Source organism: Urocampus carinirostris, chromosome 11 (assembly GCF_059441175.1).
Source record: "Urocampus carinirostris isolate Australia breed hairy pipefish chromosome 11, RoL_Ucar_1.0, whole genome shotgun sequence".
NCBI lineage: Eukaryota > Metazoa > Chordata > Actinopteri > Syngnathiformes > Syngnathidae > Urocampus > Urocampus carinirostris.
Window position 1 is genome coordinate 1,360,138 of NC_142359.1, and position 16,014 is coordinate 1,376,151.

Genomic DNA, 16,014 nt, shown 5'->3' on the forward strand with positions numbered 1-16,014 from the left:
GAGAGATAGCTAGATACTGTATTCATCCCCGTAGGGAAATTCCCACTTCCAGCAGTATCCTTGTGTTGAAAAATAAAGTAATAAAATAAAATATATAGAATACAAAATACCCAACGTAACGTGGGGGGAAACCGTAAACAATGTAATCTGTTTAAAAATAGATCGAAAAAATTGGTATTTCTTTTACATAGTGGAATCGTACCTAGAAGTTGACGCCATGATTGCCTGGCATCTTGCTGGTACGCTGTGCTCTTGGCATTGGTTCTCGTTCGCAATACAGTGCCATCTAGTGGTCAAATGTTACACACTTGGGTTTTAATGTCCGTGTCATATTCATTGAAAAGGATAGGAAAAAAATACATACATCATCAAATACATAAAAAACAAATAAGGTTATTAAGGAATTGTGATCTTGATTTTAGTTTTTAAATCTTTTTTTTTTTGCCATATCGACCATTCCAATTTGGAAAAATAATAGGGAGTCAGCCATGCAAGGCGCCTACCTGCTTATCGGGGGCATTAGGGATTCAGTGTCTTGCCCAAGGACACTTTGACATATAATTGAAGGCTTTTTTTTAATCAATAGCACTTGAATAACCAACGGGATATGGGATTTTCCTGCTGCTGAGATGTGGTGAGTGCCTACAGAGCAAACAGTAGAGTTTTTCCTCGTTAGCTCCGGGACAATGTGGGAAAGAAACAAGCTAGCAGCTACGTCGAGGGCGCCCGTCTGAAAGTTATGGGCGCTTTGGAGGTCTTTTCTATTTCATATTGGTCACTGATGATGCCTGCTCAATGTCCGAGTTCGGTCTTAACAATCTGCTGGCAGAAAACAGTGTTCTGGTTTGCCCGCGTCCCCGCGTCCTAGACGCATCATTTTTGCTGGGGACGCATCGTCTCAAATCAACGCGTGTCCCCGGGACGCAACTTTTTTGTCATTATTACCCGATTACATTTTTTAACAAAGATTTACCGCACTCCAAACTTTTCGTCAGGCATATCCGCCATTGTTGTTTTGGTCTCGCGGTTCGAGTTTTCGTCCTCACGCCGACGAGATCTCGTTGCTTCGAGATGACGTCATTGCTGTGGTGCTTGTCGTCGATTTAAGGTGAAAATCAACACAAAATTTCTTCAGTGTCAGTCATAAGTCGAAACATAATGCCGAAAGTGAAAACAACGGCAATAATTCCGGCACGCAAAAACAGCGGAGAAATTCTTCGGAAGATGGCGGAGGCAAGGAAAACACGCGTGTTGAAGCGAACGATTCGACGAAAGATAATAAACAAAAGAATACTCCTAGCAAGAAAAGGACTTTTCTGCCAAAATGGACTCAATTCTATTCCTGGTGACGCTATGAGGAGGATGATAATGGATTGGACCTTGAGAAGGCATTACAACTGTGGCGTTTGTCAACCTGGAGAGTGGCCAACAAGCTGAGAGAGGACTGCGCTATCTACATAGGGAAGTGGAGATTTGGGGTGATTGGACAAGGACAGGACAATAGTATCGACCTGATCTAAGTACTCGCTGTCAGGTTTGATTTTCTTCCCGTCCCCGTCTGATCTCCCGTCCCTTGCCTTATTCTGTCACTTCCTCCTCGGCTCTAATTTCCAAGCAGACCTGGTATCACTTGCTCCCTAATCACCTTTCCAGCGCACCATTAAAGCATTCCATTTTTTGGGTTCCGTGCTAGTTTGTTGCCTGTTTTGCCACTTTCCAAACCTCGTTTGTTTCCAGTGTACCGAACCCTGGCTTCCTTTCCTGACCACGATTTGCCAAACATTTAGATCGTCGCCCGATTAGCAGTTGAGGTTTGAAGTTGAATGTCACTTTAAGGGGTTAAGGTAACGTATATGATTAAAACGCCGAGTACCGTCTTTCTTTGTAAAGGTCTTTCAATGTGGGCACATGCGGCTTATAGTCAGGTGTGTGTTCAAAGTGTTTTTTTCCCTTTAAATATGTACTGGGTGCGGCTTATAACCAGGTGTGCTCTATAGTCAAAACGTCGCAGTCTCAGAAAATAAGAATATTGCCATCAAGTTATTTACTGTCCATAATCCGAGTAAAACAAAAAACATCATACATTCTGGATTCACTACGAATCCACTGAAATACTGCAAGCCCTGATAATCATCGGCTGCTCTCTGCCCAGCCTGGAGAACATTGTTGGCTAGCGATACCACAGCAGAACTATTATTAGAATTGACTCCTCTCATCACGGCTACAACCTCTTTGACCTGCTGCCCTCTAGGAGGCGCAACACATCCCTTAAAATGAGGACAAACAGGCTCCGAGACAGTTTCTTCCCAAGGGCCATCACCACCCTAAACAGGCGCACAAGACTGTGAAAATATATATATTTTGCCTATACATAGAAAAACAAGTATTCATAACTAATTTTTTGACTTAGTTTGGAATAATGGTACTGCTAAATGTTTTGACACTATTGTTCTGATGTACTTTCAACTTGGGCCATGGCATACTTGTCATAATGACTCATTATATTCACCTGTGCCCGCTCGTACCCGATTGGTTCCCCGTCCTACTTAAGCTTAGTCCTTTCACTCGCCTGTTGTCAGTCCGTCAGCGAACCTCTGTTTTCACAAGGCAAACATTTTTGACTCGGACTCCCGTCGGTCTCGTTTTGTCACCCGTTTTCCACTGAGTCCGTTCCTGATTTCCCCGTTTGTCTCCTGACACAACCGGATTTTGACCCCGACTACGTTTTGATCACCCGTCCCGGCTAATGACCTGTTTTTCCGTCTCACTACGCTACGATATCCCGCTCCGGAAGATCCACCATCGCATTCGGAACGCGCTCCGATCCCGTGAGCGGCTTACTTCCTGAGTCCAGCGAGCACCGGATCGCTGGCGCTGCCTTTCCTCTACATTTCAATAAACTTGTGAGTCACGTTACGCATTTGGGTTCTACTTCTGCTCTGGCCGTGACAATACTAGACACAACCCTGCGGGTTTCGATTTTTAATTCAGACTGTGTTGGCAGGTACCAAAAATGTGAAGAATTGAGGCGATTGCTCCCATTATTGATAGTGCATAAACTACAGACTGTCACAGTTGCCATGGCGCCTAATTGGCCCCGCCCGTGTAGCGCCAGCTGCAGCTCGTTTACGGATTGGCTTCCCTCCTATTTGTCAGTCCGTCAACGAACCTCTGCCCTGCAAGATGTGGGTTTTGTCTCGGTCCTGTTTCCTGTTGGTATTTCCTGTCTGGTATTGTTCCCGTTTATTTTGTCCTGTTTATTATTCTCTCCAGTTTTCGTTTCCATCTAGTTTGTCCTGTTTAATTTCAATATCCTGTTTTGATATCAATCCTGTCCGGTATCGACCCCATCTGTCCGATATCCGCTCGGGCAATTGGTATCGATCTCGTCGGCCTCTGGCTTCCTGTCATTCCACGCCAGACCGCTGCCTAACGTGCATGACTCCCCATTTCCCATAAAATAAAAGGCTTGTGTGAGAAACGTCACGCGTTTGGGTTCTTCTCCTGTTTCGGTTCACGATACAGACACTGCATATCTGATAGCACTCCTTTGTCGACCTGGCAAAATACTTCCTCTTCATTCAAAGAAAAAAGGCAATTGTGAAAGAATGCCATTCTCATGAACTGCTAAAGCTGGAAAAGATTTCCAGTTCCATTTTTGATATCCATTACATTACGATTCAATCAAAACTTTATTCTATTTCCAATCGTGGGAAGCGAGCCGACCCATTATCGTTGTTTGCTAATCGTGAGTATTTTCCTGTGGGTACAGTATTTTTGTAGGATAGCGGTTAGCATACGAAAGGTCCTTGGTTATCGGCAGGGTTGGGTAGGGTTACTTTTACTGGATTACTTTCAATGACTTTTGGATGACTCCAATACCAAAAAGACTAATAAAAGACAAAAGAAACTAAATAGGAATCAGATGAGTAAATTTTGTGCAGGCTTGGGGAGTAACGGAATACATGGAACGGCAAAAAGGATGTTTGGATTGATTTTCATTTTGTTTCTGTCGCATTTTATGTTTGTTTTGCTGGAGATCCAAGAGATCAAAGCCAGGAAAGAAAGCTTACCACGTGTTGTGAGTCATCATTTGATTCCTATTTACTTTCTTTTGTCTTTTATGAGCATATTTGGAATTGGAGTCATCCAAAAGTCATTGAGAGGAATCCAGTTAAAGTAACCCTACCCAACCCTGGTTATCGGGCCGGAGAGGGATGGGCACCAACGGGCCGTAATCGCCCAAGACACACCGCAGGAATCGCTGCCCCTACGACAGTATACGGATGCGCTTCCTGTCCCGGCTGCCATCCAAACAGCTGTTCGCTATTCCCAGAGTTGCCTCGGTAACCGAGGGATGGAAAAATTCCCAAAGCGGGTCGAGGGGACGGAGGGGACGTCGTGCTGCTTCGCAGAAAGATCTGCCACGGGAAATCTTCTCAAAGGCGGTGCGTTGGCTGTGAAGTCAATCAATTCAAAGATGATTAAAGAAATGTCTTGAATACTTGAATAAATTGTCATTCTACCCATCAATTATTTGCTTCAAGATAATGATTAATACTTGAATCATTTGGATATTTTAGTCTACGCAGGCCATGAATTGGAATTGATTGAATAGCAACTCATGTTATTACCAGGTTGTAACAACGTTATTACCAGGTTGACCATTTTAAAAAGGGTTAGGACAGGAAAAAGAGAAAAAAGGAGAGCAGTTTGTTTTTCTTCTCCCATCTCTCTCTCTCTCTCTCTCTCTCTCTGTCTATCTCTCTCTCTCTCTTTTTTTTCTTCTCTCTCTCTCTTCCTTTCTCTCTCTGGTCTCTTTTCTCTCTCCATTTTCTTTCCTCTCCCTTTTTCTCTTTCCCCTCCCTTTTTTCTTTCCTCTCTCTTTCTCTTTCTTTCCCCTCCTTTTTTTCCTCACTTCCTCTCTCTCTTTCCCCTTCCTTATTTTCTCTCTCTTTCTCTCTTCCCCTTTTTCTCTATATTCTTTCCCCTCCCTTTTTTCCTTCCTTCCTCTATTCTCTTCCACCCCTTTTTTCCTTCCTTCTTGTCTTTCTCTATTCTCTTTCCCCTCCCTTTTGTCCTTCCTTCTTTTCTCTCTATTCTCTTTCTCCTCCCTTTTTTCTCTCTCCCCCCTCCATTCTTTTCTACCTCTCTTTCCCCTCCCTAATTTCCTCCCTTCTTTTCTCTCTCTCTCTTTCCCTTCCCTTTTTTCTCACCTTCTCTTTTCTCTTCCCCCTTTTTTCCTTCCTTCTTTTCTCTCTCTATTCTCTTTCCCCTCCCTTTTTTTCCTTCCTTCTTTTCTCTCTCTATTCTCTTTCTCCTCCCTTTTTTTCTCTCTCTCTCTTTCCCCTCCCTTCTTTTCTCTCATTCTTTCCCCTCCCTTTTTTCCTCCCTTCTTTTCTCTCTCTCTCTCTCTCTCTCTCTCTCTCATTTTTTTCCCCTTTTTTGTCCCTCCCTCATTTTTTTTCGCTCTCTTCGATCTCGTCATCGACTTAAGATTGTCGTATTTGAGGCGCATCCCTCGTGACTCCACCCTAGCGGAAAGTTGTTGCGTTTCCATAAAGTGCCCGCTCGCATTAGAGCGGAGACGAGACAGCGAGCAGAGATCCGTGGTTTTTTTAGCCGAGCGTGAAATCCACTTAGCCTTTCGAAAAACAAGACGTGGCAGGCCAAGGGGGCGAGACGGAGAAACGACAGAGAGATCCGATGCCGTCTTGTTTTGGAGGGAGAATGGATAAACCGATACAATTCGATAACCTCTATGTTTTCTTTTGTCGTGGATGAAATGAGACAGCGGGTCGGGAACCTGTGGCCCGTGAGCCCCATATGGCTCTTAATATAGGTACATGTGGCTCAGAGATCAAATGATTCTATCTATCTTGGTCCTATCCCTCAAGAGCAGTGTTCTGGTTTGCCCGCGTCCCTGTGTCCTAGACGCATCATTTTTGCTGGGGACGCATAGTCTCCAATCAAGGTGCGTCCCCAGGACACCAAATTGTCATTATTACCCGATTACTTTTTTTTTTTTAACAAAGATTTACCGCCCTCCAAACTTTTCGTCAGGCAGATCCGCCATTGTTGTTTTGGTCTCGCGGTTCGAGTTTTCGTTCGCACGCCGATCTCGGGAAACGAGATCTCGTTGCTCCGAGATGACGTCGTTGTTTTGGCGGTTGTCGAGTGAAAGAGAAGTATGCCTCCGAAAAATCAAAATCGACGCAAAATGGGTCATTTCTTCAGTGTCAATAATAAGTCGAAAAGTAATGCAGAAAGTGATAACAACGGCAACAATTCCGGCACGAAAAAAACGGCGGAGAAGATGGCGGAGGCAAGGAAAACACGCGTGTTGAAGCCAACGATTCCACGAAAGAAAAACAAAAGGATACTCCTAGCAAGAAAAGGACTTTTCTTCCAAAATAGACTCAATTATATTCCTGGTGACGCTATGTAGTCTTGATTGTTTGATTCCTATATTTATTACCTCTTTATTATTTCAGTCATTTATAACTTCTTTTATTATTTTTTTTAGTTGTAATTATTTAATTTCTTCAACCAGTTGAGGGTGTCCCCTGCCCACTGCCCGAAGATGGCTTGGATGGGCTCCAGCACCCTCGCAACCCTACTGAGGATAAGCGGTGCAGATCATGGATGGATGGATATTTAATTTCTTCAATTTGTCATTCAGTCGGTTGTTATTATGAATTTTCTCCATTTTGTTTTTATTTCGTAGCCAAAATGACCCAGGACAATATTTTTATTCTTAAGGTTTGGACAAAAATTTTTGTTTTACAGTTATTTCTTTCGTTTCCATTTTCACTTTCATTATAAAAGTGTCAGGACCAGAACGGAGACAGGACCCACTTGCGTTACATTTCTCTCAGTTTTATTGGGAAGAAAGTGAAAGGGTTGCGCCCACGATCCAGGTCACGGGAAGCAGGTCGCTCTGAACGTGGAAGTGGGACTTCCGTGGCGAGCGATGGCGGGGTCGGGAACGGAAAAAACAGGTTAGTAGCTGGGATGGAGAGCAAAAACGTGGTCGGGATCGGAAACAAGTCGAAAGTCAGGTCAGGAGAGTAGACGTGGTCAAGATCAAAAAACGGGTCGCAGCCGGGACAGCAGAGCAAAAAACGTGCTCGAAAGCCAGGAGAGGAGAGCAGATGTGGTCAAGATCAAAAAAACAGGTCGAAACCGGGAAACAGACGGGAGCAAAAACCGGAGTGAGTCAGGGTCAAAAAGCTTGCCCAGAGTAAAATGAGGTTCGCAGACGGACTGACAACAGGTGACAGAAAGACATTGGTATGAATAGTGACAGGGAGCCAATCGGAGTCCGAGGCAGTTGGCGCCAAACGAACGGTCACGGGTGCTTCACATCAGTAATCATGACAAAAAATCATTGACAGCCATTGTTCTGTAACTGAGTGGTGCCCGTAATATTCTGTAATAAAAACCTCAACAGAACCGCTTGTTTCCAGCTCCCATTTTGAGTCACTTGTTGTCCTTTAACCCGGACATAAAGGAACACGCACGGAAAAGGATGAAGAGCAGTTTCTTCTTGTGGTTTTTTTTTTCCGCCCTACGTCGTCCTTCCCGTGCACGGCAAATTGAAAACCTGGAATAATGGGAATAGCGCCACGGCAGAAGCCATGTTGACTCCCAGCCTCCCACGGATCGATCCACTTAGCCAAATTCACTTTGCAAGTCTGACATCATCGCACTTTAGCCATTAGGCCGAGTGCCATCGGGACTAAAAACCGGTCAGGAAAAGGAAGGACGCCGCAACATAACACAGAACTCGTACTGACGTTTGCAAGAATACACGAGATACAAATATATTTCATGTACCTAAAATGAACTAATATTATTATCGGCATTTTGATTTATTCGACGCCCGATCAAATATATTTAAAACGGTGTTATTAAGGCTCAGATGCAGCCCAGCCTTTCTAGCTAGAACACAAGAATGTCACGGTTGCCATGGCACCCAATTGGCCCCGCCCATTTGGAGCAAGCTGCGGCTGGCTCATTGACAGATTGGCTTTACGTCTTTTTAAGCTCAGTGCTCTCACTCTTCCTTTGTCAGTCCGTCAAAGACCCGAGGGTTCTGACTCGGTCCTGTTTACCTGTTGGTATTTCCTTTCCGGGGTTGTTCCAGTTTATTTTTTCCTGTTTAATATTGGTCTCCAGTTTCGTTCCTGTCTATTTTTGTCCTGTCAAGTCAAGTCACATTTATTTATGACGCCCTTAATCACAAAAATGTCTCAAACGACTGCACAGGATTACAATGACACCATTACCTGATCTTAAACCAACATGCGGGCAAGGAAAAACTCAAAACCTCAAGCGTGAGGAAAAAAGAAACCTTGAGAAAGGGCCTTCCAGGATGACCAGGGTGGAGAAGAATAGGGTGCCCTGTTTATTATACTCTCCAGTTTTTGTTTCCATCTAGTTTGTCCCATTTATTTTTGATATCCTGTTTTGATATCAATCTTGTCTGTCCCGTTGTTCAGTATCAGTTTCCAGTTTTGGTCCTGTCTAGTTTGTCCTGTTGATTTTCGATATCCTGTTTCATTTTCAATCCCGTCTGTCCTGTCCGGTATCGACCCCATCGGTCCGATATCTACCCAGGCAATCGGGATCGATCTCGTCGGCCTCTGGCTTCCTATCATTTAACGCCAGATCCCTGCCTAACATGTATGACTCCCCATTTACCGTAAAATAAAAGACTTGTGTGAGGAACGTCACGCGTTTGGGTCCTGATCTGGTTCTTGATAATGAATGCCCGCACTTGTCCCCGTTGAAATTCCGTTCTACTTTTTGTTTTAGGTTCATTTAAGCGACGTTGCTTGTATTGACATTTCTATTTTTTTTTTTTTTTTAATCGGGGAGTGATTGAAGTTTTTATGTCCCGTATTTTCTTGGACTATAAGCCGTTTTTTTTAGTTTGGCTGACAATGCGACATAACCTCAAATGCAACTTATACTGTACATGTTTTTCTTTCCTATTTATATCTTGAAATTTAGAATTCCGAGCGATTTCTATCGCTACTAAGCCTAATTTGTGAGTCGTCTTGAAATTCAAATTTATTTACTGTAAAAAGTGAGTGAGCGAGTAGGAATATTATGTAAGAAATATCATATTTCTTTTTGCAATATTAAAAATTCCTCCCACCACTTTGGAAGCTTTTACAGCTCTTAATGCTAATAATCGGTATCGGCCCTGAAAAAACGATTTTGTTCGATCCCTAATATTTATGCATTGTGTATGCAGGTAGGTTACCTTAGTTGTGAAAAAAATGGAGGGAAAATAAGTTGACCAAGAATTTGTTTCGTTGACTAAAAAGATCTTCGGCTCTCCTTGGCCCCCCAAAAAACATGAATATCAACACAATTTTTAAAGGGAGTCAAGTAGGTTATCCCAGATGTGAAAACTACCCCAAAAAGCTGACTCCACATTTTGGGAGATTTCCTAGAAAGACATTCTACTCTTCCAGGCCAGGACAAGTTTCCCCATGAAAACAATTAGCTAACAGTTGAAAATGCTCCAAAAAGAAACAATGACTCACAACTTTTGGTGAACGATTCAAACGATGATCGACACATTGGTAAGCCAATGAAATTCCAAATATAATTTGATGTCATTTTACCGGATGTATTCGAATGAGGGATGAAAATAAACGTACGTAATCCATTTGACGCGCCGTTATCACGCGCAAGTGTGCACCCTAAGTGAATGACTTCTGGAAAGAGAAGTCAAACATTTACAACTCTTTCACGATGTTTAAAAATTGGCCGGCGTCAAATCCAAGGTGGCAAAGGTTTTAGTGCTGTAAATGGGTCCTCTCCAAATACCGTAAATTCCGGACTATAGAGCCCACCTGATTCTAAGCTGCACCCACCACATTTTAAGAGGAAAACCGATTTTGTAATTACACAAGCCGCACCTGTATATAAGCCGCATGCGCCCACATAAAAAAAAAATGTAACACAAACACAAAATTAACCCAGACCCGACTTTAAGTCCCGCAATTGTAACTGAATATCCTGCATTAAAGTACACAGTCCAAAAATCACAGCCGGCAAAATGAACGGAAAATGATACCGGTACTTAAGGTTTGATGCAGACCGGCAGAGTCCGGCTCCTGTTGAAAGTAATCTAAAGAAAAAAAGTGTATATTTCCAAAGGTAAGGGTGGGAAAAATATATATCCACTATTGTCCGCCGTGTCCACAAACACTCACCTTTACCGGTCGCCACTTCCTGTCAGCCCGCGTTTGTTACGCCCCTTCTTTTTAATTCGCCCGTCCAAAACATATCAGAATAAGTGTCTCAAATAAATACATTACAAAAATATACAGTTGCAAATACATATTATACATGGTTACACATATTTACAAAGAAAGACGGTACACCGAGAGAGTTTTCAAGGCTTTAATAATAATCATATAACTTTCATCCGGGCAGTTAATGGTAGCAACACGCTAGCAACATGTGTAAAATACAATGTTTCGATTTTCAGACGGTGATCCAATTTGACCTGGGGCAAAGTCTTTCTGCTATTGACCCAGCTAAGATGCTCATGCTACGCTGTTCTGCAGGCATTTGATTGCAAGAGAATAAATCTTGTCTATTTCTGTGCGTTCCAACATGGATGACTCAATGTTGGTAGCAATTGCTGAGGGGACAAAACGTTGAGTGTGTCCCCTTTCAGAAGAGACCAAAAGCGTCCATATTCTTTAAGGACAGCATTGAATTGACTTTGCGTACATCTCTTGGGATTAGAGGCCAAATTTCACAGGAACATCCGTTTGGAAATGTTGTTTGAATCACAATTTATCCAGTTTTTGTCAAGATTACCCATGTGAATCACCTGTGCCCGCTCTCTTGGCGCCAAATGCATCGACTCTGATTGGCTCACAGTCAATGTTCCCCGTCATTTTCCCTACGGGTCTGAGCGTTCACACAGTCAGTGAGCCACGCTTGAAACAACAGTGAGCAACGGCAATCTCAAGTGTGGCAACTGAGTCATTATCAAACATGTCCAAAACTTGACATCAAGTTACATTTTGCTGAGTTTCCAGCAATGCAAAAAAAAAAAAAAACACTTTTGAATGAATTGACTCATGTATTATTGCAAAGGTTGTACGGCCTACAAACGTCATTTGTTTTTCACAAGATTTCCATTTCTTTTTTTTCCTGGTATCTTTTGTCGCATAATGCTCACATTTTTGGAGGCGCAATTAGTCGGTTGCACGATACACAACTGTATTTAATCACATTTTTTTGTGGAAGTAGAATGTTGGCAACAAGATTCACTTGATATCATTGGAAATTATTTGAATGCAAGACAAACTTTTTCTTCTTTTTCCCTGTTTTTTTTCTATTTTTTTAAATTCCTTTAAAAAAAATCTCATTGTGTTTATTTTTTTCCTAGCTGTCACTTTTTTGTTTTTGTTCTCTATTTACTTTTTTCCTTCTTTTTTCTCTTCCTTTTGTTTCTTTTTTTTCTCAGCTTTTCACTACTTTTTCATTTTGGTATTTTTTTCTTTTTTGTTCTATTCCCCCTTCCTTTAAGTCATTTTGTGCATAATTTTACATAATATTTGTTCATATCGGGATGAAAAAGCAAAAACAACCTGTAGAGCCGTTTAGGACCCAAAAGAGCCGGTTCCTTTTAGTGAGCCGAGCAGAAGAAGCCGGTTCTGGAAAAACTCTAAAAACTAACACACTCAGCTTAGAGGGAACATTGCGTTGGATAGGTTTTCTTGTGTGCTGAGAATGTGCGGGCAGTGCGCGATTGCGCACGCGCACAGCTTAGAGGGAACACTGCTCCCAGTCCCTATTTAATCACACTCCTTTCTGTCACCTGTGGTCAGTCCGTCTGCAAACCTCAGTTTACTCTAGGCAAGCATTTTTCGACCCCGACTCACTCCTGTTTTGGCTCTTGTTTGTTTCCCGGCTTCGACCCGTTTTTGATCCTGACCACGTCTACTCTCCTCTCCTGGATTTTGACTCATTCCAGACCCTGACCACGTTTTTGCGCTCCTGTCCCGGCGACTGACCCGCTTTCCCGTCCCCGACACCGCCATCGCTCGCAACCTGTTTCCCACAAACAGCGATCTCCGGATCGTGTGTGCAACCCTTTCCCTTCTTCCCAATAAAACTGAGAGAAACATAACCCAAGTGGGTCCTGTCTCTGTTCTGGTCTTGACAGATTTTTACCGTTTCTTCTCCTCTTTACGCTCTAAAATGAAAATCGTGTGTAGAACCTGGGAGTAATAAGCATTTTGGTTTTTGTTTTCTGAGCTTTTTACTTGCCTTTTTTTCTCATTTTTTCCTCCGTATTTTTCATTTTTTCTTTTCTACTCTGTGGGTGACAAGGGCCGGACAAGAAGCAGTCCAATGATCTTTGAAATGAGACTATTTTCTCATTTTCAGTCAACGGTAGTGGAAATGAATTACATTTCGTCTGTTTGTTGTTTTTACGAGTACAAATGGAGTTGATCAACACTATTTTTTTCCTCATGCCATGAGGCTCTTTAACTCCACCCGGGGGAGTAAAATCCCACTTAAAACCCCAAACCTACATTTGCATATTACCCTATTTGTGGGTGTATTTTCCGCAGCACTATTAAAATACTTCGTATTCTATATCTTTTATTTTATTATTTTATTTTTCAACACAAGGATACTGCTGGAAGTGGGAATTTGCCTATGGGAATGATTAAAGTATCTATCTACTATAGATGACATCTCAGCAGATGAAAGCAATTCATGGATTGAGGGAAAAAAATACATTCATACTCATTTTAAGATATATCTTACATCTCGGAATCATAATTTAATTGTGAGCCTCCAAAAAGACCCCCAACCCTGTGGCTAAGGCACACTTTTAATGCCATTCATCAAGTGACGCAACTGAGTTATCCATCTCTGTGTGCCCTGCAACCGAGTGGCAACCCGTTCAGGGTGGCTCCAGCACCCCCGCAACCCTACTGAGGATAAGCAGTGCAGATAATGGATGGATGTTTACTTTAGTTGTCTAAAAATAATTGAAGTACCGTATTTTTATGGTACTATGTCTGCACTTTTTACTATTAATGTGTATATCGGATTATCTTAGGGTATTGGATTTGTACCTATATCTTGAATATTTATGGATCTTTGTTTTTTCTTGTAACTGTGACTGGATGCTCCAAACGAAGTTTCCTTGTTCTTTGACAATGGCCATACATTTTCGAAACTCGTAACTCTCAGTAGCATATGTCTACTTGGCCAGTTATCTGACTAAAGATTGTGATTTATTTTATAGAGTGTTTTACAAGACAGCACGGCGGCGCAGTGGTTAGCGCGTGTGCGGCACAGTTCTGAGGTCATGTGTTCAAATCCAGCTACCGACCTTCCTGTGTGGAGTTTGCAAGTTCTCCCCGTGCTTGCGTGGGTTTCCTCCAGGCACTCCAGTTTCCTCCCACATTCCAAAAACATGCATGTCAGGTGAATTGGCCGGTCCAAATTGTCCCTAGGTGTGAGTGAGCTAGCAAATTGTCTGTCCCTGTGTGCCCTGCGACTGGCTGGCAACCAGTTCAGGGTGTCCCCTGCCCACTGAGATAGCAGAGATGGGCTCCAGCACCCCCGCGACCCTACTGAGGATAAGCGGTGCAGATAATGGATGGATGGAGTGTTTTACAGTTGTTGTGAAAAAAGTACAGTAGCATAGGTCTACATGACCAATTGTCACAGGTTCATTTTCAAGCAGTTTATATTGTATAGTGCTATTAGTTATTTTATGATATAGTTTCTTTTTGTTGCACTTGACGTGTATGATAAATCTGTTGCTGGTGAGATGCAGTAAACCTGTCCTGTCCTTCTAAATTCAACCGACTCAATTCCTGCTCAGAAACATTCAAATTCTTTAAGATAAAAGAACTTTTTTAGATGAACGGAAATAGTTACTTTCCCTTAGACGATGGAGTACTTCAGTAACTAACTCATTTACTTTTGGTAAGAAGTAGTGAGTCACTCTAACGAATGACTTTTCTAAAGTAAGGACTGTTCATGGACGAGTGTGGCCCCCTCGAGAACGCTTTTTCGAGCGTGTGGCCCCTGAGCTGTCCTAGAGAGTAACGCGAAGCCCACTTTCGAGAAAACGGACATTTCAACGCTTCATTCTGACGAGAAGTGAAAAGGAAATATGAAATGTTTGGAGGTGGTACTCACGTGTGGTCGTCGGGGAACTGGCCAGCTGTCAAGCAGGACAGGCCGAAGAAAATGGCAAGAAAGCGGAAGCACAAGTAATCCATGGCGGGCAGCGCTGGGAACAAACCCCCCGCCCCAAAGAAAAGGAAAAGAAAGTGCGGAAGAAAAAGCAAAAAAGCGACTTGAGGATTGAACGTCCGCTGCGAGCGGCTTCGCTGCGCTCCGACGCCGAACCTGTGCGCTCAAGATGTGTCGTTCGAGGACGAGACGGCGATGCAGACCGACTCTTTAAGACCGGCTCTCCACCCACAAGGAGCCGATTCCCTTCGAGACGCTTTTGTAATGCGTTACCAGGGTTGGGTAGGGTTACTTTAACTGGATTACTTTCAATGACTTTTGGATAACTCCAATACTAAATATACTAATAAAAGACAAAAGAAACTAAATATGAATAAAATGACTCAATTTTGTGCAGGCTTGGGGAGTAACCGAATACATGATGCTGGCAAGCTGTTTGAATTGATTTTCATTTTGATTCTGTGGCATTTGATGTTCGTTTTGCCGGAGATCAAAGAGATTAAAGCCAGGAGACAAAGCTTACCACATGTTGTGAGTCATCATTTCATTCCTATTTAGTTTCCTTTGTCTTTTCTGAGCATATTTGGTATTGGAGTCATCCAAAAGTCATTGAAAGTAATCTAGTTAAAGTAACTCTACCCAACCCTGATTATAGATAAAGATCGTTGTGTATTTTAAATTTTCTGAGGCAAAATATCCGAATGGATGGTTCCTTTGTTTTTTTGTTTTTCATTCTTGATTTGACGATGCACTCAAAAGCCAATATCTTTAATTAACATTTTGTTTTCTTTATTTTCAGAAATTCTGAGTTGCTCAAAAAAGCTGAAATGAGTTCACTGTAAAGTAAAATCAATAAATGCCATATATAAATAATATGTTTTGGGGGGGTGAAATAATACTTTATTATTGGTAATATGCTAATGAAGGCAACGCCCACAAACCAGTGTTTATCCAGCTTTTTCCTTCTCTTTTCTTGCTATCTTTTTCTTCCTTTTATCTTTTTTCCTTTTATCTATCAATTTTTTCTCATTTTGTTTCTTGTTTTCCGAGCTTTTTACTTTTTGCTTGCCTTTTTTCTGATTTTTTACTCTGTATTTTTCATTTTCTCTTTTCTACTCTGTGGGTTACTACTTTCTTTTCTATTATTTCATTTTTTCTTTTAATTTTCTTTCAAAAAAAAATTTCTTGACTTTTTTCTTCTTTTCCTTAGATTTTTCTTCTATTTTGTCATGAACCAGGACAGGATCAGGACCCAAACGCATGACGTTCTCACACAAGCCTTTTATTTCACGGGAAACAGGGAGAGTCATGCATGTGGGAAAGGTGAGATGGCACAACATTCATTTGGACAGGTAACTTAAAATTAGTTTTACCTGGTTATATCAGTATCAGAAATTATTTTCCCCCCATTTTATTAACACTCCACTTATTGAAACATAAATATTTTGTTTGTTTGTTGTACATGATTCAATTGTTTGTTTGTTTGTACATGATTCAAATTGAATCGTTTCTTGTACATGATTCAATTGTTTGTTTGTTTGTACATGATTCAAATTGAATCGTTTCTCCGGCGCCGTCACGAATGGCAGCCACTCCAGCAGCTCCCGTGTTATTTTCGATTGTTCTCAGTTATTTTCGATTGTTCTCAGCTTAGGGATGCTGCTGGAAAAGTGAATTTCCCTTCGGGGATGAATAAAGTATCCATCTATCTATCTATCTATCTATGTTAGATAGAGGTCTAGCGTG

At 42.0% G+C, this 16,014-nt stretch overlaps 1 protein-coding gene across 1 annotated transcript in view; it reads right to left on the minus strand.

Moving 5' to 3' along the window:
* LOC148356142 (voltage-dependent calcium channel subunit alpha-2/delta-1-like) overlaps positions 1 to 14,431 on the minus strand; it is a 122,264-nt gene extending 107,833 nt beyond the window's left edge. Inside the window, exon 1 of the mRNA XM_088346849.1 lies at positions 14,212 to 14,431. Coding sequence (XP_088202975.1) covers positions 14,212 to 14,294 — 83 coding nt within the window. The 5' untranslated portion in view covers positions 14,295 to 14,431. The remainder of the gene's footprint in view (positions 1 to 14,211) is intronic.
* Positions 14,432 to 16,014: the final 1,583 nt, after the last annotated feature.